The 22768-nt window shown below is 22.4% G+C and overlaps 1 protein-coding gene across 1 annotated transcript; it reads left to right on the forward strand.

Moving 5' to 3' along the window:
* The first annotated feature begins 1753 nt into the window (after positions 1-1753).
* LOC127283058 (protein artichoke) lies at positions 1754-21457 on the forward strand. The gene is made up of 10 exons (XM_051307721.1): positions 1754-2176; positions 7647-7869; positions 10130-11300; positions 11382-12088; positions 14702-15026; positions 16950-17216; positions 17441-17594; positions 19329-19541; positions 19624-20712; positions 20920-21457. The coding sequence occupies exons 2-10, from the start codon at positions 7709-7711 to the stop codon at positions 21414-21416; spliced, it is 4584 nt and encodes a 1527-aa protein (XP_051163678.1). The 5' UTR covers positions 1754-2176; positions 7647-7708; the 3' UTR covers positions 21417-21457.
* The last annotated feature ends 1311 nt before the right edge of the window (positions 21458-22768 follow it).

Below are 22768 nucleotides of genomic sequence, written 5' to 3' on the forward strand. Positions count from 1 at the left end.
TGACGTAAAAAGTAGATGGACCGGTTTCGAGGTTGGCAGTCTATATAGAAGTGAGGGCTTGGCAGAAAATTGAAGGATTCTATTGGTCAATTTTAATCATAGGACAGGAATCAATTTTTTTTATAACAGAAAGTTGATTTTTAGAATTTGATAAAAATAGCTTTAGCAGACAGATATTTTTTTAAAAATGAATCAGTGTCAAAAAAACGTAATATTTAAAAATGATATTAATTTTTTTTAAAATTAATTTTATTATTATTTATTTTATATAAAAAATAATTACAGGCATCATAGGTTAAAACTAAACTGGATTTTTGAAATTTTTAATTATAAATAATTAAAATAAATTAGGAATTTTTTTCCGTTTTTGCGAAAATGATGCTTTTTTTGAATTAAAAATTCTATATAAATTTTCGTTTCAAAGATAAAATTTTGTTTAATTTAAAGAAAAAAAAATAAAAAAAGAAAATTGAAAAAAAATTAAATTAAATTTTTTTTTGAAAGTTTGAAATTTTTTCCTCGTATGAATTTAGAATTCGGTATGAAAAGTGGAAATTTGTTGCAACAACCAGTTGCTACAATGACGCAAGAAGAAAATTATAATTATACAAAACTACAATTATTCTTTTTAGAAACCACAATCTTTTCGCCACCGATTTTTGTAAAAATGAAAACTACTTTTAATAAAAACTATTAAAATTTTTTTTTTATATAGAAAGTATATCTGAATCATTTTCGAAGTTTAGTATCACGAAGTAAAACAATTTTTTTTTTTAACTTGAAAAATTAGTAATCATATTCTAACAAAATTTATTTATTTGTAGTATAAACAGGCTTATAATAGAGAAAAATAAAAACGCTTTTTCGTACAAAATTAACTAAATTATAGTAATACACGGAAAGAAAATAAATATCAAATTTTATAAAAGTATTTCAAATTTCATGAAAGTATTTTTTACAAAAATTTTAATATACCTATTGTAAATTTCATAAAAGTTTATTAAAGATTAGTATTTCTTTTATGAATTATTATTATTATTTTATAAGAAAAAAATAAAAAAAATATAAAAATAAAAAAGAACAACTTTTTTTCTTTTCATGAATTTTTTTTCATATTCTAATATTTTTGTTAATAAATAAAAAAAACTCGAAAAATTCGTTTAATTTTTCAAACATAAATCATTGTATCTCCGATAATTATTAGAGTCTACTAAAGCAAATAAAATCCAAAAAAGTTAAAAAAAACGCTTTTATTGTTTAATTATTTTTAATTACAAATTGAGAGTTTTTTTTAGTTTCAATAACAAAAAGTCTGCGAGTTTTAAAATTGTAAGTTCTTCTCTTGATACATTTGTTTAATATTACGAAAGTCTTCTGGAAATTTTCAAATCGATTCATAAAAAGATTTTTGAAAAATTTAATTTTCAATAAAAACCATTATTTATGTTTTAAAAATTAATTGAATTAGAGAAGGAAATTTTTCCAGTTTTTTTGCAAAAAAAAAAAAAAATTCATAAAAAAAAGTTGCCATTTTTTATTTTCTGTAAGGTAATTGAAAAATTAAAATTTTGACAATTAACATTTTTACACTTTTTGACTAGCTTGACTCACTTGAAAACGACCGGCCGAGCGTGGCGGTTGTTATGCCCCTCAATTTTCAAAAAAAAAAAAAAAGAAAAATTAAGAAACCCACGACAAATATTGAGGAGTGAGGTGGAAAAGAATTTTAACGATACGTCAATTTGAATGAAGATACAATATACATAAGAGGGAAAGAGAAGATTTCCTGGAAGCGTGTCTTCACGGTGTCTGAATACGCACTTCGCAATCCTCTTTCTTCCCCTCTTATCTCAATCACCCCACCTTCTTCTTGTACACAATAATGTTCCCTCACTTGGTGTACTCATGATTTTTTTCCAAAGAAAACATCTTCAAAATATACTTTAGTACACATTTGAAACTAGACTATGAATGATAATATAATGGTTACAATTTTAAACCTTTGATAACTTATAAAAAAAAACATGTGAAGTGTATATTGTGCTGATTTATTTTCAATTATACAAGTCATCAATTTTTTTTTTTTTTTTTTTTGCAATTTCGTGTGATTACTTACGTTTTTACGCTTCCGTGGATTTTTCTTGCGCTGTTCCTGTTGATTCACATACATATATAGGTAATTGCAAAAATTGGATTTGTAAATAAAGATCACGTGATTGGGTTTTACTTTCTAGATAATTTTTTAATTAAGATAAAGTACAATTAATTTAAATAATCTTAAAAATCTTTTCACTTAAAATAATTAAATTAGATTGCAATTTTTAAAAAAGGAAAAAAAAGTTTTATTTTTTTATTTCACAAAATCTGATATTTTAATTAGATAATTGAATTTCTTTCGCTATTATAACAATTTTTAATTTACTTTATTTTTTTGTTTTTTTATTATTATTATTATTATTATTATTATTATTATTTATTCCATGTACGCCTTTTAATAGTTTATTTACATTGATAATTTACTTTGTTATTATTATAAATTGTTTTTATCATATTTTTTTTTATTGACGAAAAAATTATTGGGTGTTTAATTTTTGAGACGATTTCAATTTTTTTTTTTTTTGGTTATAACATGAAATAATAATTAAATCACTAGATTCTACCAAATATTTTCAGTACTAATTACACCAGAAAGTTACATAATTTTTGACGATTAGAATCATCGGACGTTGAGGGAATTATCCAGGAAGTTAGGTACCACTTTCTCCTGAATAATAAATCAGTCGATTTCAGGAGTTTGTACTTTTGATGATTTAAGAAAAAAAAATAATAATTAGAGTGAAAGTAATTAATTTTTCTTATACTTGTTAATTTACCTAATTTATTGAAATCTTTTCAAAATATAATAAAATATGAATCAACAATCAAATGATAATAATAAAAATAATAATATCTCAAATAATTTCTGTCAATGAATTTTTAATAATAAGAGAAATTTGAAATGTTGGAAATGATTATTAAAGTAATTTTTATAAAATTTATTTCTACTTTATCGAAAATTTGAAAATTTATTAAGTAATCTACATTGATATATTTTGTTATTATATTTTGTTTCCTCTACGAGGAAGCAAATTTTCATTTTATTGTTTTTCAACTAAAAATGTGATTATTACTATCTACTTTGAATAATGCTTATTATTTTATTTTTTTATTTATTAATAAAAAAAACAGACTCAAGGCCTTTAAGTACACTGTATGGATAATATACATTATTATAAGATAGAAACAATTATATAATTTCTTTTGGTTAATTAATAATTTTTTTTAAAAATTCTAAAAATTATTTTTTTAAATAATTATTATAAATGAAAAATTCTAAAATAATCATTAATCATAATAATTATAAAAATCTAAATATAATTAAAAGTTAATATTCATTTGAAAAATAATTATCATCTTTATAATCTAGAATTTTAGATTATCCTTTAAAAATTCTAAGAAAAATATTAATTAAAATCACTCGATTTGGAAAAATGGGCCAATTTTTTGCAACTTTGATTCTTTTCAACTGACCGGCTTTTCAGGGCGTCAGATATTATTCTATAGACTAATGAAATATGTGTTATGAAACTTTACTCACTTGAAATATCATTCTAAAATGAGTTCAGAGTTTTAGTAAAATAAAATTTAATTTTTTTCTGTTTTAACTGTTCTTAATGTGTAAAATAATTTAAATCACTTATTATCAATTTTTATAGGAACCGGAAATGATATTTACTACATATTTTTATAAAAAAAAAAAAAAAAAAAATTAGCTTATATAGAAAATTAACAATATTATTTTGAATAAATAAAAAAAATTTATCTTTTAAACATAAATAATGAAATTTAATAATTATATAATAATAAAATGCTTGGTCTGTCCTTCTGTCCTAACTTGAAGTTGGCCTTTTCTGATTTCAAGTGTTTTTTTGAATAGTAATCTTATAACGTGTCAAATTTTGACAATTCTTTTTTTCATTTTTGCCAAAGTTGTATAATTGTGTTTCCAAATTTCGGAATAAGTTTCTTTAAAATTCCAAATTCGAAAATTTAATTCACGAAGCTGAAGTAAACAACGTTTACCAACGAAATTTTTTTTAAAGTTGTATATTGATTAAAAAATTATATACAAATACAAAAAATTTATGATGAGAAAAAAGATGCGCCAGGAAATTTCGTACAAGATAGTAATTTGAAAAAAAATTAATTTTTAAGATACCAGGGGCCAACGAATACCTATTAAATATTAATTATAAAAACACAGGCCTCGAATCAACTTAAAGATACAAAAAGTCGTTTTAGTCGATTTATATTCCCAAAAAAAGTGGATTTGTTTTTTATTTTAACAAAAATATTTTACAGATTTTTAAATAAAAATTTTTTTTTTTAATAATAATCCTTTTCGAAGGGCTAAAGTTGAAATTTTTAGAAATAATTAAATTTCAAAAGTTATTGTTAATTTTCAAACAATTATTAAATTTTACAGAACTAAAAATAATTTATCAAACAATTTTTGGAAAACATTTTTGAAATTTAATTGAATTTTCAAAGATTTAAAATTGAGATTTTTGAAATTAATTGAAACTTTAAGTGTTTTGTAATTAAAATTTTAGATGACTTCACTAAAAATTTATTAGAAAATGCGGATAAAATACAATAATTTGAATATCATTTTTAATTGAAACATGGTTTCAGATAGTTGAAATTTCAAAGAATATTATTAAAATAGTTAAAAAATAATTGAATTTCTTTAGAGTTATAATTGAAATTATTAAATTTCAAAAAAAAAAAATTTTCGATGGAAAATTTTAGAAATAATTAAATTTTAGATGCTTTTAAATTTTAATTATTGAAAATTCAATTAATTTTGAATTCAAATTTTTGAGAATAATGAAATTTTATTTGATTTTAAATTGAAAATTTTTGGGAAATAATTGAATTTTAATTGAAATTTTGGATAATAATTTAATGTAAGTTCATTTTTGATTAAAAATTTGGATAATTAATTTTGAATAGAAATGTTAGGAAATAATTGCATTTTATTTCATTTTAAATTGAAAACTTGGTAAATAATTAAATTTTAAATTGAAAATTTTGGATAATTATTGGATTTTTAATTGATTTTGAATTAAAATTTCGGGTAATAATTGAATTTTAGTTTATTTTGAATTGAAATTTTTAAAAAATAATTCAATTTTATTGTGATATTTTTTTTTTAAATTATAAACAATTGTTAAATTTCATAAAAATTTTAATTGAAAAATAATTTTTGATATAATTGAATTTGTGATGTATTTCATTAAAATTATTAAAAATAATTAATTTAGTGAAGAATCATTTTAGTTCAAAATTTGTTAAATAATTGAATTGAAGAAGATCTGAAGAAGATCTGAAGAAGATCTACATTTTATACTAGAAAAATGTATTTTATTTACATTTTTTTCAAATGTAAAAAAAAATGTCGCATTTTATTAAAAAAATTAAATTATTATTGATAATATTAATCTTTAATTTCTTTATAACAAACAATTAAATACCCTATTTGGCGCGCGTTTAATTTTGCTAGTACAGTTAATAAACAAATAAATAAAATTATTTTTTAAATTCAATATTATGTGAAATTACATATTTTGTAAAATTAAATTATTTTCATCTTCAATTATTTTAATTTTCATTGATCGATTTTGAAAAAAAAAATTAAATTTTACATTTGAAGTTTAAATAGGTATAATATTATTAGTTTCAATTATTTAATTTTTTTTTTAAATTGAATTATTTTATTATTTAATTTATCAGATATGTTATTAATTTATTTAATTATATACTTTATTATCTTTTTAATTAGGTTTAAACTTATCTAATTACAGTCATTTTTTTTTAAATTCAAAATTTTGTTCAGAAAGTTTTTTACAATTGTTTGCGTTGAAAATTTTCGAGAATCCTAGCAGTAGAACCAAAATTACTCTTTGAAGACATAGAAGGTGTTAATGTAATGCACGCGTGACACACTAATTATTGCGGACAACTATTGTCCTAGCGGTCTTTATCCTACGGTATGAACATCAATTTTGTCGCCTGTGACCGTGACACTTCCGATGTTTCTTACTATAAATACGATGAGCCTCAAGGGCCAAATAATATACACAAAACACCTACAATCCCATAATAATGACTTAGGTATTCATAATACACACTTCAACTCTTATTATCTCTTGAGAAATAAATTTTTATTTTATCTCAAATTCATAAACTTCCCAAATTATTTTTTTTAGTGTCTTTTTTCGTAATCGACAAATTTTTATCAAAAAAAAAAATAAATAAAAGGAAATGTAAATAAGAATCGAATTACGAAAACAATTGTCTTTTAGAAAATAAGAAATAAAAATAGGTAGAGAAGAAACAGGAAATGCTGAATAATTTTTTTACTGTTTTATTTAATTAATAATGAAAAAATATATTAACAAACGCATTCCACGTGAGATTTTTTTCATTCAAAATTTTTTATTAACTGGAACATTTTTCTTTTTTTTGCAATTTATGAAAAATAAGAAAATACGTTTTTTAAAATAATTAATAATTAAATAATTAAATAATTTTATTGCCAAATCTAGTTATATAAATTCAAGTTAAAAACAAATTAAATTAATAAGAATAAAATACCAATGACTTTTTTTTAGTATAATCTGTGTAGCTCTTCCAAAATTCAATTAATTTGAAAAATTTTAATCCAAAAAGTATTTGTGAAATTAATTATTTTCAATACTTATAATGAAATTTTTCAAAAAATCAATTCTTCAAATTCTTGTAAAATTTAGCAATTTAAATTTATAAAATTTTCCATTTAAAATCTCCTGATATTTGTTTATAATTCAGGTTAATTATTTTTAATAATTTCAACGAATTTCTTCGAAAATTGAATTATTTTGAAATATTTTTTGAAACATTTAATTAAATTTTTTTAATATTTAATTATTATCTGTAATTTGTAAAAAAAAAAATATATATTCAGCAATTCAAATTTTACAAAAATTTCAATTTAAAACCTCTTAAAATTCAATTATTTCTAATTAAATATGTAACTTTTTCAAAATTTAATTGTTTTTAAAATTATCTAAAATTCTTTCGCTAAATTAATAATTTTCAATAACATTAATCAATTATTTTCAATTCAAGTAATTTTTATTTTAAATTTTCTTCTAATATTCAATTACCTATAATTAAAATATTTTTAGGTAAAAAATTCTCCCATTTCTCATAAAATTATTTTATTTTTAAAAAGTTACTGGAAATTTTTTTTTAAACCATTCTACGTTCAAAAAAAAAAAAGAATTTTTTTGAATGAAAATCTCACAGGAAATACTTCATAGAGGAATAATTTATTATAATTTTTTTTTTTTTTTTAATAAAAAATAAATAAATAATTTTATTGAAGGACTATTTAAAAGTGGGTATGATCACTTTCTAAATTGTATTACATGTTAATTCGTCCTTGAAATAAGAGGATATACTTATAATACATATAAATAAATAAATAAAATAATAGTGTGATCTTTCACACGTTAAAGGATTCGATTCAATAAGAGTAAGAGTGACGTTTTCCTTTGCAGGCAATGTGGCATTGGATTGCTTCACGGATCTGAGTTTGTCAAGGTGATTGTCCAAATGCATCATGGGTAAACCACCGGATGGTGGAGGTTTATTCATAGCGAGCTTTCTCGTTCTTTATTCGATTAGTTCGAATGCTCAAATCAATCCTGAATATGGATGTCCTTCTCAGGAGAAAATTTTACCTTGCCGATGCTCCACTCGTGATATGGAGTATCAAATTTGGTAATCATTTTTTTTTTCTACTAAAAATTAAATTATTATTATTTTTTTTTTTTGATAACAATAGAAATACAGGATTGCAACAGACCTGGAAAACATGGAATTGTCATGGAAATTTTTTATAGTCATGGAAAATCTGAAAATGTTGCAGGGAATTTTATGAAATATCATTTTGAAAATTTAATTCGAGAGAAAATCTCAAGTTTCCAAAAATTTACATTACAACAAATACGTCGGTATAGTTCACAACGTTTATGATCAACGATTGTGAAGAAAAAATATTTTTCTATGCAAATTATTATTATTATTATTTTTGATATAGAACATTTTTTGTAACGTTTCTTGAACAATAAATTTTTTGAAATAAAATTTGTAGGCAAAAAATTAGTTATTATTTTTTGAGTGAACAAAGTAATATATTTTTTTTCAATCGTTAATCATAAATGTTGTAAGCGAATTCTATCTATTAAATAATTGAAAATTAGTTGAAATAAAAATTTGCCTAAATAAAAGTTTTGTTAAATAAAAATTGAGATAAGTGAAAATTCTTTTAAATAAAAATTCGCTAAAGTAGATATTTGAAAAAATATACAAATAGAAATTTCATTAAATGAAAAATCAATTAAACAAAAATTTTTCGATAAGAAAATTCTATTCATTATGAATTTTATTTTTATAAAATTTGGTTAAATAGAAATTCAATCTTGTTGACATTGAAACATGGAAAAAAAAATCGTTATTTTTAATTTCAGGCTTCACAGTGTTTCCCCTATTTTTCCTCTATTTTACAAAATTTCCCTTTTCTCTCCTTTTTTAATGAATATTTCTCATATTTTTCACTCATTTCACCTATTTTATGTTGAAACTCGAATAATGGGATATTTAATAAAAATACAAATTTGAACCAAAAAAAAAATTACAAGCCTCAGATTGCATGACTTTTTTTTTTTATCTAAAATTCTTCGCTAAATAAATTATTTCAATCATTTTAATTTAATTTTTCAAAAAATTCAAATTTTTTTTTTATTAAAATTTCTTTAAAATTCAATTACTGTTTAAAATTTTGTCAATAATTTTCAGCAATTCAAATTTACAACAATTTCAATTAATAAATTAATTTTTTTCAATATTTTAATAAATTTCTTTAAAAAATTTAATTATTTAATTAACATTTGGCAAAATTTTGAATTCAAATAATTTGTACAATGACTTGGAATTTTTTCTTCTTTTAAAATAATTTTAAATTATTATTTTTCAAAATTTTGTCCCACTAAATTAGGAAAATTGGAATTCCATTTTTTTAACAGAAAATAAATTTTAAAATTTAATTTAAATTAATTAAAAATTTCAGTTTTCTTTGAAAAATATATGAATAAAATCAAGTTTTGTATATTTTACAGTACGGTTTTTTGGTTTGATAAAATAAAAAATTACTTGCATTTTTTAAGAAAAAAATTTGTTAAGAAGTAATTTTCATTATGTGGAAAATTAATTTTAAAATAAATTTAAAAAATAAAAAGCGTTTATTTATTAGATGTATGCAATTCAAATTTTTATAAAACATTAAAAATGATATTTTAAAAAAAAAATTGATTACTATTCTGGGAAAATCTCTCCTTTAAATCTCACTTTTCTCTATAAATTTATCATTTTTTTTTTTTTGAATTTTGGAAATAAAATTTTGGTTTTTATACTTTCTATGTTTAAAAATTTTTTGTATTCATCAAAGAAAATGGGTGGTTTCAAAATTTTTACCGGTAATGAAATTTAAAACAACTTTAAAGCATTTTTGGTTAAGGAAAATATACATTTAGATTTTACTCTATTTTTCTCCTTTTTTCAAACAAAATTTCCCCTATTCCCATTTTTTTTTTTTTTTTTTTTTTTTAGCAAATTTTATGCTGTGAAGTCTGAATTTTAATGAATTTTGCGGTTTCTTGCAAGAAATTAAATAGAATATTTTATTGTCAATTTAATTGAAATATTTTGTATTTTTTTTTTTGGCGTAATTGGCTAAAAATTTATTAAAATAAATTTATATTTGGGTCTGGAATTTTTTTTCAAAATGATCTGAAAAACCTGGAAAGGTCATGTAATTTTAAAATTAGTCTTTCGTGGCAACCCTTGTAAATATATATGTAATAATTGAATTTTATAAAATAAGTGAATTACAAAATTAAATTTTTTTTTAAAAAGATATTTTCACAACAAAACCTTTTTTTTTTACAAAAAATATTCTAATTATTGAATAAAATTTCAACAGGTGCAGTCACAGTGAATTGCCAAAAGTTCTCGAGGGATTGAAAGCAGTGAGTCTTCATGTGTCGCGACCAATTGATGAATTAATTCTTGAGAACAATAATTTACCAAGTTTACCAGGACAGGCGTTCGCGAGTCTTCGAGTTTTAAGATTAATGTTAAGGAACAATCGTTTAGAAAGAGTGTCATCCGGTTGGCTTGAGGGTCTTCACGATTCTCTATTGGAACTTTTTGTTGTTGAACCGGAACTTCGTTCATTACCAGACGATAGTCTTGAAAATCTTTTAGGTCTCGAGGCAATTACATTACAGAGTAAAGTTCTCAAACGACTTCCAAGTCTCACAGGACTTCCAAAATTACGTTATCTTCAAGTGAATTCACCTGCTCTTCTTGAATTGACACCACGTAATTTTCGCGATATTCCAAATCTTGAACAAATTCATGTTTTTGGTAGTCCCAAATTGGCGCGATTAGAAGCGGGACTTTTTCGTAATTTACCAAGATTAACATTGGTGAATATTAGCGATTGTAGTATTCAATGGATTCATCCACGTTCACTCATTGATTTACCTGAATTAAAGGAAATTTCATTTATTGGAAATACAATACTCGAAGCTGGAATGGTTGGTCGTGCTGTTATTGATTTACCATCATTATCAGTATTACAACTTGATCGTAATCGTATTGTAAGATTAGGTGAATCATCATTCACTGATCTTCCAACATTGACACGAATTTCATTATCAAAAAATCGTATCACCGAAATATTTCCCGGTGCATTTCAAAGAGTTTCATTATTGAGAATTATTGATTTAAGTCATAATATGATACATCGAATACATCCGGAATTTTTTCCACATCGTAGTGGAAGTAGCCTTGAGGAATTATGGTTAATTAATAATGATTTGAGTCATATTAATGAATTACGTTCAATATTAGAGGCATTGCCAAGATTAAAATTTCTCGATGTGAGTTATAATCAATTGGAGGAAATTCCCTATGGATCGTTTAGAGGGCATCCATCATTGGAAAGATTACATTTGGATCATAATAGATTGAAATATTTGCAAAGAGAATCTTTAAGTGGAATGCCAGCATTAAGGGAATTACGTCTTAGAAATAATTCATTGACAAATTCATTGGATATGCCATTTTGGAATTTACCCGCATTAAAGGTGAGAAATATTAATTAATTAAAATTATATAAAGTAATGATAGATTTTTTACAATGTAATTTTTTTAAAAAATTATTTTAGGGACTTGATATTTCGGGAAATTATTTTCGTCACATTGAACCACGACTATTGGGAAATCTTCCAAATTTAAGACGTTTGGATATAAGTCAAAATGCAATAGGTCACATTGATCCTCAATCTTTCATTGAAACATCAGCTCTTGAATATGTGAATATTTCGGGAAATGCACTATCCGTGATTCATCCAATGACATTTAGACATTTAACAAATCTTTTTGAGCTTGATATAGGATGGAATCGTTTATTGGAATTAACACCTGGATTGCCGAGAAATATTGAACATCTTTATTTGACAATGAATCGATTAGTTTCACTGCCTGGACTTGCATCACAAGATCTTGCACTTCCTGTTTTACGAACATTGGACATAAGTGCAAATGGCATTGAAAGAATATTGCCCGGCACATTAAGTGGTTTAGTGAGTTTGAAGAAACTTCTTCTTGGCTATAATGCACTTCGTGTACTTGAGGATGGAACATTTGATGGACTTTTTCGTTTGGAATTATTGGATCTCAAATATAATCGTCTTGATACAATTCATGGTAGAAGTTTTAAGCCATTGACAATGTTAATGGATTTGAATTTACGTGGAAATCGATTTGAAATTATTCGACCCGATGTATTTCAAGAAAATAGACGATTACAAAAATTGGATATCAGCCGGAATAATCTCGCTCAAATTCCTCATCCAACATTTGCTAGTACAAGGTAGAAAACAAAATTTTTTTTTTACTCAAGTTTTATTAATAATTAATAATTAATAATTCTAGATTTTTTTATTTTATTTACACATTTTTACAATTATTATAATAATAATGATAATTTTGGTATTCTTTTGAAAGTTTTGAATTTTAATTAGTTAGAATTCGTTAATTAATTGGAAATTTGTGAAAATTTGTACTAATTTTTAGTAACGTTTCACTAAAACTTTAGTAAAAAAATTCAGGCCTCGGATCAAAATTTTATTTAATCAGGACAAATTTCTAAAAAAAATTCTTAAAGTTCCTTTTTTATAATTTTTTGAAATTTGATTTAAGAAATTTAATCGAATTAAAAATTTTGTCATAGTTTTTAGTTTTGATGGTCAACAAAAATTTCAGACAATATTTCATCAAGTTTTACAGATTTTTAAATAAACATTTTTTTTTAAATAACTTATTTTAGACGTGATGAAAGTTGAAATTTTTAAAAATAATTGAATTTCAAAAGATTTTGTTAATTTTCAGACAGTAATTAAATTTCACAGAACTAAAAATAATTAATCAAATAATTTTAAATAACATTTTTTAAAAGTAATTGAATTTTTCAAAGATTTACAATTTTAATTTTTGAAATTAATTGAATTTCAAGTGATTTTTAGTTTAAAATTTTTGATGACTTCTGTTACTAAAAAATTTATTAGAAATTGCAGACAAAAGTATAATAATTTGAAAACTTTTCAATTGAAAAATGGTTTTAAAATAGTTGAATTTTCGAAGAATAATATAAAAATCATTAAAAATAATTGAATTTCAGGAAAGTTATAATTGAAATTATTAAATTTTAAAGAATTTTAAATGGAAAATTTTAGAAATAATTAAATGTTAGAAGCTTTTAAATTGAAATTTTTGAAAATAATTCAATTTTAAAAGATTTTATTAAATTTCAAACAGAAATTTCTAATGATTTCTGTTGATGAAGAATTTATTAGAAATCACATAAAAAAAAATTGAATTCCAAAAGTTTTTAATTGAAAAATGCTTTCAGAGAATTGAATTTTCGAAGAATATAAAATTCATTAAAAATAATTGAAATTTTTGTAAATAGTGTATTAAATTTCATAAAAATTTTAATTGAAAAATAGTTTGAAAATAATTGAATTTATGAAGAATTTCATTAAAATTTTTAAAAATAATTAATTTAGTGAAGAATTTTAGTTAAATTTGTTAAATAATTGAAATAAAGAAGATCTCCATTGTATACTAAAGAAATGTATTTTGTTTAAAATTTTTGTAAAAAAAAAGTCGAAAAAGTTGCATTTTATTAAAATAAGTCGATAAAGTCGTATTTTTGAAAAAAAAAGTCGGAAAAAGTCGTATAATCCGAGGCCTGTAAATTAAACAATAAATAGTTTACTAAAAATTAGTGAAAATTTCTACTAATTTGAATTGGTGAATGAATTTTCCACTAAATATTCAAATTTAGAGACTATTAATTGGGAAAAAGAATTCTTTTTTCTTTCTTTATTTTTTTTTTTTTTTGGAATTTGTCATCCACGAATTTCCGGTGTTCAATTTTATACGCCTATATTGCGTTGGAAAAGCAGTTTCACTTGCACTTATGTGATTGCATCACTATATACTAAATTGTTGTAGACCTTAGAAAGTTTGCGTTCTTCATGCTCACGTTAATGTCCCCTCACTTTAAAACCATCAGCATCACCCCAGCGTGTCGCGCGTTATTTCCAGTAATTTTACACCATCTTGATGACTAATTTAATTACCTTTTTATTTATACTTTGAAGAACAAAATAACAATCTTTACATTCAAGTAAATAACAATCTTTCGCAGAATTCAAAGCTTAATTAATTAATTTTCATACATGAAAAAATTATCTAACGTTCATTATTTTTCTTTTTTTCGACAAATATATAATTAATATTTACAAAAAAAATTTTATTTTATTAATTTTTAAATTTAAAACTAACTTAAATTAAAATCATTTTTCCTTAAAATGAGAAAATAAAGGCATTAAAAAATTTATTTTAAAAAATTGTTTTTCATTATTTTTAATTGCGCAGGTTACTTGCAAATTTTTAATTGATTAAGAATTATATTTAATTAATTAAGGCAATTTAGAATTTATACTTTTGTGTACGATTCAAGTGACAAAAAAAAGTAAAAAAAAAAAAAAAAAAAAAACTATAAAAAATTTGTTACTTTTTTTGTGGTTAGTGTTTTCTTGCAATTAAAATTTTTTAAAAAGGAATAACTGACACTATCGAAAGAAATGAAAATTATAAGGTAATTTGGTATTTTTATTCTAATATTTTTTATTATTCTTTTGTATATTTTTTTATTTTTGTATATTGAGTGCTTTAGTTTTTATTTTTATTTAACTTTTTTGCATATTTTTATTAAATTATGTTATTTTCATTTTTTTTTTTTTTTTTTTGGTTGTAATTTTAGCAAATTTTGTTATTTGTTATTTATCAACTTTAAAAATATATAATCATTCGAAGAATCTCGTTCTTGAAAATTTGGGGGAAAAAAATGAACGCAATTTTTTTTGTCTAATTTCTTTTTTTATTTAATAATTTTTTTCTTTTTTGTAAATTGCAGAGATCTTCGAGAATTGTATGCGTCGCACAACACTCTGACCGAGTTACCCGGATCGTTGCACGATCTAACGGCTCTTCAGGTCCTCGACTTAAGTTTCAACAAGTTGAACATCCTATCGCCGGATACGCTCAGCAGTTTGACTTCTCTGCTCGAACTCAAATTAGTTCGAAATCGAATTAAAGAATTGAGAGAAGGTGCATTTGATGGATTACCACGTCTCAATTTGATCGACCTTGAGAATAATGATCTTCGAGTTATTGAGAGAAATTCAATTAGAGCATTGCCCGAACTTCAAGCTCTGCGTCTTGGAAAAAATCGTATTCAGGTATGTTCACTTTCAAAAGAAAAATGAATTTGAATTTTATTTTTAACAATATATAAACTAGAAATAATGAATCATAATGAAATTAAAAATAAAAAAAAAATTTTGGAAATTAAATAAGCATTTGAGAAAACCAAATTAGAAAATATTGTCACAAATATATTTTTTTTTCTTGACTTGTATTTACTTTAAATAACTGTACTCAACAATTGTGTAGTTTTCTCAAGTAACGAACCATTATTTTTCTAAGCATGAAACGTGAATTAAACTATTATTTCAATTTAGAAACGTGTTCAAAAAGTTAAATGGAAAGAAAGACGGTATTTTAATTTTCATCTTTAGTTGGGCGACTCCAATCTTTTTAAAAAATTCTTTTTTTAATTTCAATAGAATAGAATTTTATTAATTTCACAAATACAACGTGAATTTTTTAAATATTTTTTTAATTTTAATAATTTATTAATACTTTTTTATTTTCAACAGATAGACAATTTTTTAAATTTTATTTTGAATAATTAATAAAAAAAAAAATTTACATTGAACATCAATTAAAGAATTGTTAAATAGAACAAAAGCATTAAATTTATATTATCATTCTTTCAAATTAGAAACAAAATATTCGGGAATTAATATTTTTCATTTATTTTTTTCACCATATTGAACAAGTTTTTTTTTTTAAATTTTAAAATAAAATAAACATTTAATTATTTAAAATTTCAATTATTTGGTGTTAATAAATATTTTAGTTTAAATAACTAATGTTATTAGACATTAAATTCATTTTTATTAATTTCTCAATAAGAATAATTCAATTTTAGAGTTTTTATTTGAAATTTTTTTAAATAATTGAATGGAAATTAAAAAATTATTAAAAATATTTGAATTTTGGAAGAGTTACAGTTAAAATTTTTAGATATAATTGAATTTCAAAATATTTTGTGAAATATCAGACAATAATTGAAATTAATTTATCAAATAATTTTTAGATAATCTTTTGTAAAAATAATTGAACTTCAAGTGATTTTTTTATTTTATTTTTATTTCTATGATTTACGGGCTTGAAGCTTTAAATTTTTAATTGAAATTTTTGATGATTTTTGTTGATGAAGAATTTATTAGAAATTACAGACAAAAAGTGAACTTTAAAATTTTTTAATTTATAAAATGCTTTCAGATAATTGAATTTTTGAAGAATATTATAAAAATCATTAAAAATAATTGAATTTCGGAAGAGTTATAGTTGAAATTAGTAAATTTCATAAATTTACAATTCAAATTTTTTAAATTAATTGAATTTCAATTGATTTGTGATTGAAAGTTTTTTGTAATTTTTGTTCCTGAAGAATTCGTTAGAAATGATAGACAAAAATTGAATTTCAAAATTTTTTTTTCTATATATATCGCTAAGTAATTAAGTAATTGTTAAGTAATTTTAGATAAACATTTTTTAAAAATAATTGAATTTTCGCAGATTTACAATTTCAAATTTTTGAAAATAATTGAACTTTAAGTGATTTTTGATAGAAATTTTCGGTGATTTCTGTTGTTAAAGAATTTTTCAATTAAATAATAAATTTAATTCTTTAAATTTTTTTTTTCTATTCAATTTGAAAAATTAAATTATTTTATGAAATTAATGACATTAGTTACATGAATTGAAGATTTTTTGTGCGATTTTATTTGTCGATTACTTCTTCTATTTTTCCATAACGTAAATTTTCTACTTCTTTTTTTTTATTAATTTTTCTAGAACCAAAGTTGTAGTTTAAAAAAACAATTTTAAATAAATTTTGTTCAATAATTTGTTTAATAATTTCACAAACTGTCGAATAAATACTCAAATTCGAATTAGGAGAAATATAAAATGTTAATTTATTAACAAAAATTTTATCTAAATTTTTCATAATGCATCATTTTTTTTTTCAGATGATACCAAGTGGAGCATTTTCTGAATTGCCTCTTCTACAAAGTGCAGAACTTCAAGAAAATCAAATTGACGAAATAGCGAGTAATGCATTTATTAATGTGCCGCATTTACTTTTTCTAAATCTCAGTAATAATTATCTACCAGGCTTGGATTACATGGGTTTGGATAGTATGAGATCACTTGAAGTTTTAGATTTAAGTAACAATCGAATATCAAGAGTTTCAAATGATGGTCTCGCAGCGATGGAATGGCTCGTGGAGTTGAAGGTGAGAGTTGTTTTTTTTTTTTTTTACCTCAAAGTCATTAATATTATTATATACTTTCTCGTCGAGAGTGAAATTTTTATCCTATATGAACGAAATCTCGTTACGGTGAATATATTTACAATTACTGTATTGTATGATGACGACTTGAAGATAAAAAGAGCATTATTTTGCATATGATTTGCATTTATTTTCATAAATATCATAATTATGTGTTTTCATCGTAGATGGACAACAATCGTATCTGTACAATTCAAGGTTCGCCCTTTGACGATATGCCAAGATTACGAGTTCTTAGTTTGCGAAATAATAAAATGGCTTCGGTTGCCGAGGGTGCTTTCAAAAGACTTCGATCTAATATTGCCGTTCTCGATATTGATGGTATGTTTATGAAAAGAAAAAAAAAATTATTGTTTACCATTTATAATTAATAGTCATCGCGTGGTAAAAAGGAATTGATTAATTAATAGATTTCTATCTCTTGAATAACAATCCTTGGGATTTTTCAATTAGCACTTTCAGAAAGGAATAGATTTTTTTTTTTTAATGATCTAAGAAAATATATTGATAAAATCGATTTAAAACAAAAAATAAATCACTTCCTTTTTCACTTTGATGAAAGATTTCTCTTAAAAGCTAATACAGGCCTCGGATTATACTTTTTCCTACTTTTTTTTCGAAAATATGACTTTTTTTTTACTAATTTGAATAAAATGAGACTTTTTCGATTTGTTTTTAAATTTTTTACAAAATTTTTAAATAAAATACGTCCTTTTTTAGTATGCAATGTAGATCTTCTTCACATTTTCTTTATTTCAAATATTTAACAATTTTTATCTAAAATTCTTCTTTAAATTAATTATTTTCAATAATTTTAATGAAATTTTTCACAAATTCAATTATCGTCAATTATTTTTCAATTAAAATTTTTATGAAATTCAATAATATTGTTAAAAATTAGAAAATACGACTTTTGTCGCCTTTTTTTAGTATACAATGTAGATCTTCAGATCTTCTTTATTGCAATTATTTAATAAATTTTTAGCTAAAAATTTTCTCTAAATGTGTACGTCCGCATGAAAAGGGACCACTTTGTCGATTACAATAAGAATGAATTTTGCGTGAACGTTAATGCAAATATCGCCCTTATGAAAGAATCTAAAGTGGTCCCTTTTCATGCGGACGTACACAAATTAATTATTTTCAATAAATTTTTTTTTATATTTTTTATTAAATTAGATTAGTTTATTTTCTTCATTGTGTACTTTTACAAAGTTTTATAATATTTTCAATAATTTTAATTAATGAAATTCTACACAAATTCAATTACCTTAAACTATTTTTTTAATTAAATTTTTTTTATAAAATTCAATGATTGTTCAACATTTAAAAATAAGTACCAAAAATTCCAATGAAAAATCAATTGCAATTCAATTATTTTCAAAATTTTTAATTTAAAATTTAAAAATTTAATTATTTCTAAAATTTTCTATTTATAACTTTATGAAAGTTAACAATTTCAATTATAACAATTTCGAAAATTAAATTATTTTTAATAATTTTATAATATTCTTCGAAAATTCAATTATCTAAAAGCATTTTGCAAATTAAAAAATTTTAAAGTTCACTTTTTGTCCGTAATTTCTAATAAATTCTTCATCAACAAAAATCATCAAAAATTTCAATTAAAAATTTAAAGCTTCAAGCCCGTAAATTATAGAAATAAAAATAAAATAAAAAAATCACTTAAAGTTCAATTATTTTTACAAACGATTATCTAAAAATTATTTGATAAATTAATTTCAATTATTGTCTGATATTTCACAAAATATTTTGAAATTCAATTATTTCTAAAAATTTTAACTGTAACTTCCAAAATTTAATTATTATTTTTAATAATTCTTTGAAAATTGAATTATTTAAAAACATTTCAAATAAAAACCTTAAAATTGAATTATTTTTATTAAGGAATTAATAAAAATGAATTTTATCATTTTTTTTTTTTTTTTTGAATGTAAATCGACTAAAATGATTTTTTTGCGCCTTTAAATCAATCCAAGGTCTGCTGAAAAAATATTTTTTTTTAAATATATAATTTTCTTGTGAAAAAAATAGGAAATCCTTTATCTTGTTCGTGTGGAATGATTTGGCTACGAGGATGGTTACAACAAGCTTCAGCAGAAGGTCCAAGATGTGCCGACGGATCTCTATTTAGAGATATTAGATTATCTCGTCAAGATTGTCAACGCGAAAGATATATCGAATCAGTTCATCCAGGTTGCGAAACTGAAATAATTAAAGATTTCCCATTATCTGATTCCTCTTCTTGTAAGTTGTATAATTTCGAGTACAAAAAAAAATTCAACTGTATGGCGATTTAATTTTTAATATTTTTTTTTCTTTTTTACAGTATATGGAACACAACCAAAACCATGGATGGATATAAAAAATCAAAATGGACAATCCATTTCTCAAGATATGGATTATTATTATCACGATTATGTTGATTATAATTTGGAAAATACAACTGATTTATCAACAGCAACACTTTATCCACCGACATTATCGCCAATTGTTGTACCACCATCTCCATCACCTGAATTAATTCAAACAACTTTTCCACCGAAATATTCAACAATAAAAAATAATACCAATCCAACAAAGAAACCACCGACAATTCCACCATCGCCAAGTAGTTCTGGATTCACATTTTTTGGTGTTCCTTTACCAAATTTAAATTTTAATCTTTGGGGTAATGCAGGACGTAAAGCCAATAGAAAAGAAGACATTGACGATCGTTCGGGAAAAATTCGTTATAAAAATTTTCCACCAACTGAACCGGAAATTCATCGCGGTGGATTTATACCAATTCCTCAAGGTGAAGGTGGTTTTATACCAATTATTGATCCACGAATTACACAACAGGAGAAACGTGAAAAGAATATCACTGTAAAAATGCCAAAAATTCGTGAAAATACAACAATTTTAAAATCTCACGATGAACGAATACGAATAAAACATTCAAATTTTACAATTGAAAAAATTGAAAGAATCACGGGTTTTAATAATAAAAAAGCAGAAATTAAAGATAGAGAAGAATTATCCACTTTGGCAAGTGTAAAAAATGAATCTATCATTGTGACAACAATGGGAAATTTTGAAAATTTGCCTATAACTGTAAAATCAACAACTATAGAAGAACAAAATCCCGAGGCGGAAGAAACTTCATTTTCAACGGAAATTTATGTTGGTGAAAGTTTAGAGGTTGATGATGATGATGATGATAGTTCAAAAAGAGATGTTCCGCAAGAAAAGGTTGCCAATAAAATTATTTGGACTACGATTTCATCTTTGGATTCAATAGAAAGTGATGTAAAAGAAACAGTGACTACATCAATGGAGGTGCTTAATCTTAAGAAGAAGAAAATTTCAGAAATTAAAATTTTACAAAAAGAAACAACTACAATTGGCACTACCGAAATCAATGAAAATAATTTTGGTGAGTAATTTAAAAAAAAATTTAACATTAATATTAATAATTTTTTTATATTAAATTAAAAAAATAATTTATAAAATTAAATTTAAAAAATTTAATTCGTCGGCGATAGAATTTTAAAAATCGGAAAATCAATGTAAATTTAGTTTAAAAATATCTTAACGAAAAATTTAGTTGAGACTTATAAATTTTTATTTTATTTTCTTTTAGAAACAGAGGAACCAGTCACAACGGACATTCCTACTCCTCAATTTTTATCATCAGTAACAACACGAACAATCGATAAATTCAATTCAACTTCTCCAGCATCACGAACACTGGAAGCTTCAGCGCTTTCAGCACTTTTGGTGCCCGGTGGTCAAGTACCAATTGTAGTGCCAGGCAATAATTTACGATCAATTGGACGATCAACAATAACAAAAGTATCGTCACCATTTCAAAATGCATCTGAATTAAATAGAAATGAAAATAAAAATTTATCATCAGAAATTCATTCTTCCAAGAGAATCAATGATTCTCATACTGTCACAAATGAAAGCGATAAATTAAACGATGACAATGCTTTCAATTGGTATTTTCAACATTACAATGACAGTCATATTGATCCATATTTAGGTGATGTTTACGCAGGTGTCGATAGTTTGATTATTAATCAATGGACATTTTTAGGATCGCAAATGATTATTGCACTTTGGAGTTTAATTTAATAGTTAGTAAAACTGTTTGTATACTTAAAAAAAAAAAAAAATTATATAAGACTGTTGGTAGTTGATTGAAAATTAAAAAAAAACTTTATTTTTCTAGCACCATTTTTTAAAAAATATAATTATTGTACCACTGTGTACTGTAACCTGTAAGATACTCCGTGCTAATTATTTTATAGGATTTATTAATATTTATATGGTCATTGTGATCATTATTAAATTATAAATAATTATGATAATAAATAATAATAGTTATTTCAAGAATTATTATTATTATTATTATTTATTATCATGACTTTACACACAGAGAAATATTTTATTTTAATTAAATAAAAATATATTTGTCTAAGAGTCAAATAACTTTTTGTTTGAAATAAAAAAATTTAATTTAGCACAAACTTTAAGGCACAAAAAAAGTCGAAAGTGTTATTTTTTTTATTTTATTTTAACAAAATTTAATTGGTTAATGAATATTTTACTTTAAATAATAATTTTGTAATGAGAATAATTCTATAAAAACATTATCAAGAAAATTTATTTCGTATATTTCAGAATCGAACTAATTGTAAGACAAATTTTCAAAATTTTATTTAAATAGGACAAATTTCTAAAAAAATATTCTTAAAGTTCTATTTTTATCATTTTTTCAAGTCTGATTTCAGCAATTTATTCGAATTAAAAATTTTGTCATTGTTTTTAGTTTTGATGTCCAACAAAAATTTCAGGCAATATTCAATCAAGTTTTACAGATTTTCAATTAAAAATTTTGGAAGAGTTAAAAGTTGAAATTTTTAGAAATAATTGAATTTCAAAAATTTTGTTAATTTTCAGACAATAATTAAATTTTACAGAACTAAAAATAATTTATTAAATAATTTTAGATCAACCTTTTTTATAATAATTAAATTTTCGCAGATTTACAATTCTAATTTTTGAAAATAATTGAACTTCAAGTGATTTTTGATAGAAATTTTCGGTGATTTCTGTTGCTGAAGAATTTATTAGAAATTACAGACAAAAATTGAACTTAAAAATTTTATAATTAAAAAATGCTTTTAGATAATTGAATATTCGAAAAAAAAATTATAAAAATGATTAAAAATAATTGAAATTTTTGCAAATTATTAAATTTCATAAAAATTTTAATTGAAAAATAGTTTAAGATAATTGAATTTGGGAAGAAGTTCCATTAAAATTATTAAAAATAATTAATTAAGTGAAGAATTTTAGTTAAAAATTTGTTAAATAATTGAAATAAAGAAGATCTGCATTTTATACTGAAAAAAAGTATTTTGTTTATAATTTTTTTGTAAAAAATGTAAAAATAGTCGTATTTTTGAAAAATTTTTTAAAAA

The sequence above is a fragment of the Leptopilina boulardi genome, unplaced genomic scaffold (assembly GCF_019393585.1).
Source record: "Leptopilina boulardi isolate dan_hultmark-lab unplaced genomic scaffold, ZJU_Lbou_2.1 LbouV2_116, whole genome shotgun sequence".
NCBI lineage: Eukaryota > Metazoa > Arthropoda > Insecta > Hymenoptera > Figitidae > Leptopilina > Leptopilina boulardi.

What these genes read in the sequence shown, in the direction of transcription:
- LOC127283058 (XM_051307721.1), top strand. Translation starts at nt 7,709, where the DNA reads ATGGGTAAACCACCGGATGGTGGAGGTTTATTCATAGCGAGCTTTCTC. An exon ending in AATGGCTCGTGGAGTTGAAG is followed by an intron (nt 17,217 to 17,440) that starts GTGAGAGTTGTT and finishes TTTTCATCGTAG; the next exon opens with ATGGACAACAATCGTATCTG. An exon ending in ATTATCTGATTCCTCTTCTT is followed by an intron (nt 19,542 to 19,623) that starts GTAAGTTGTATA and finishes TCTTTTTTACAG; the next exon opens with TATATGGAACACAACCAAAA.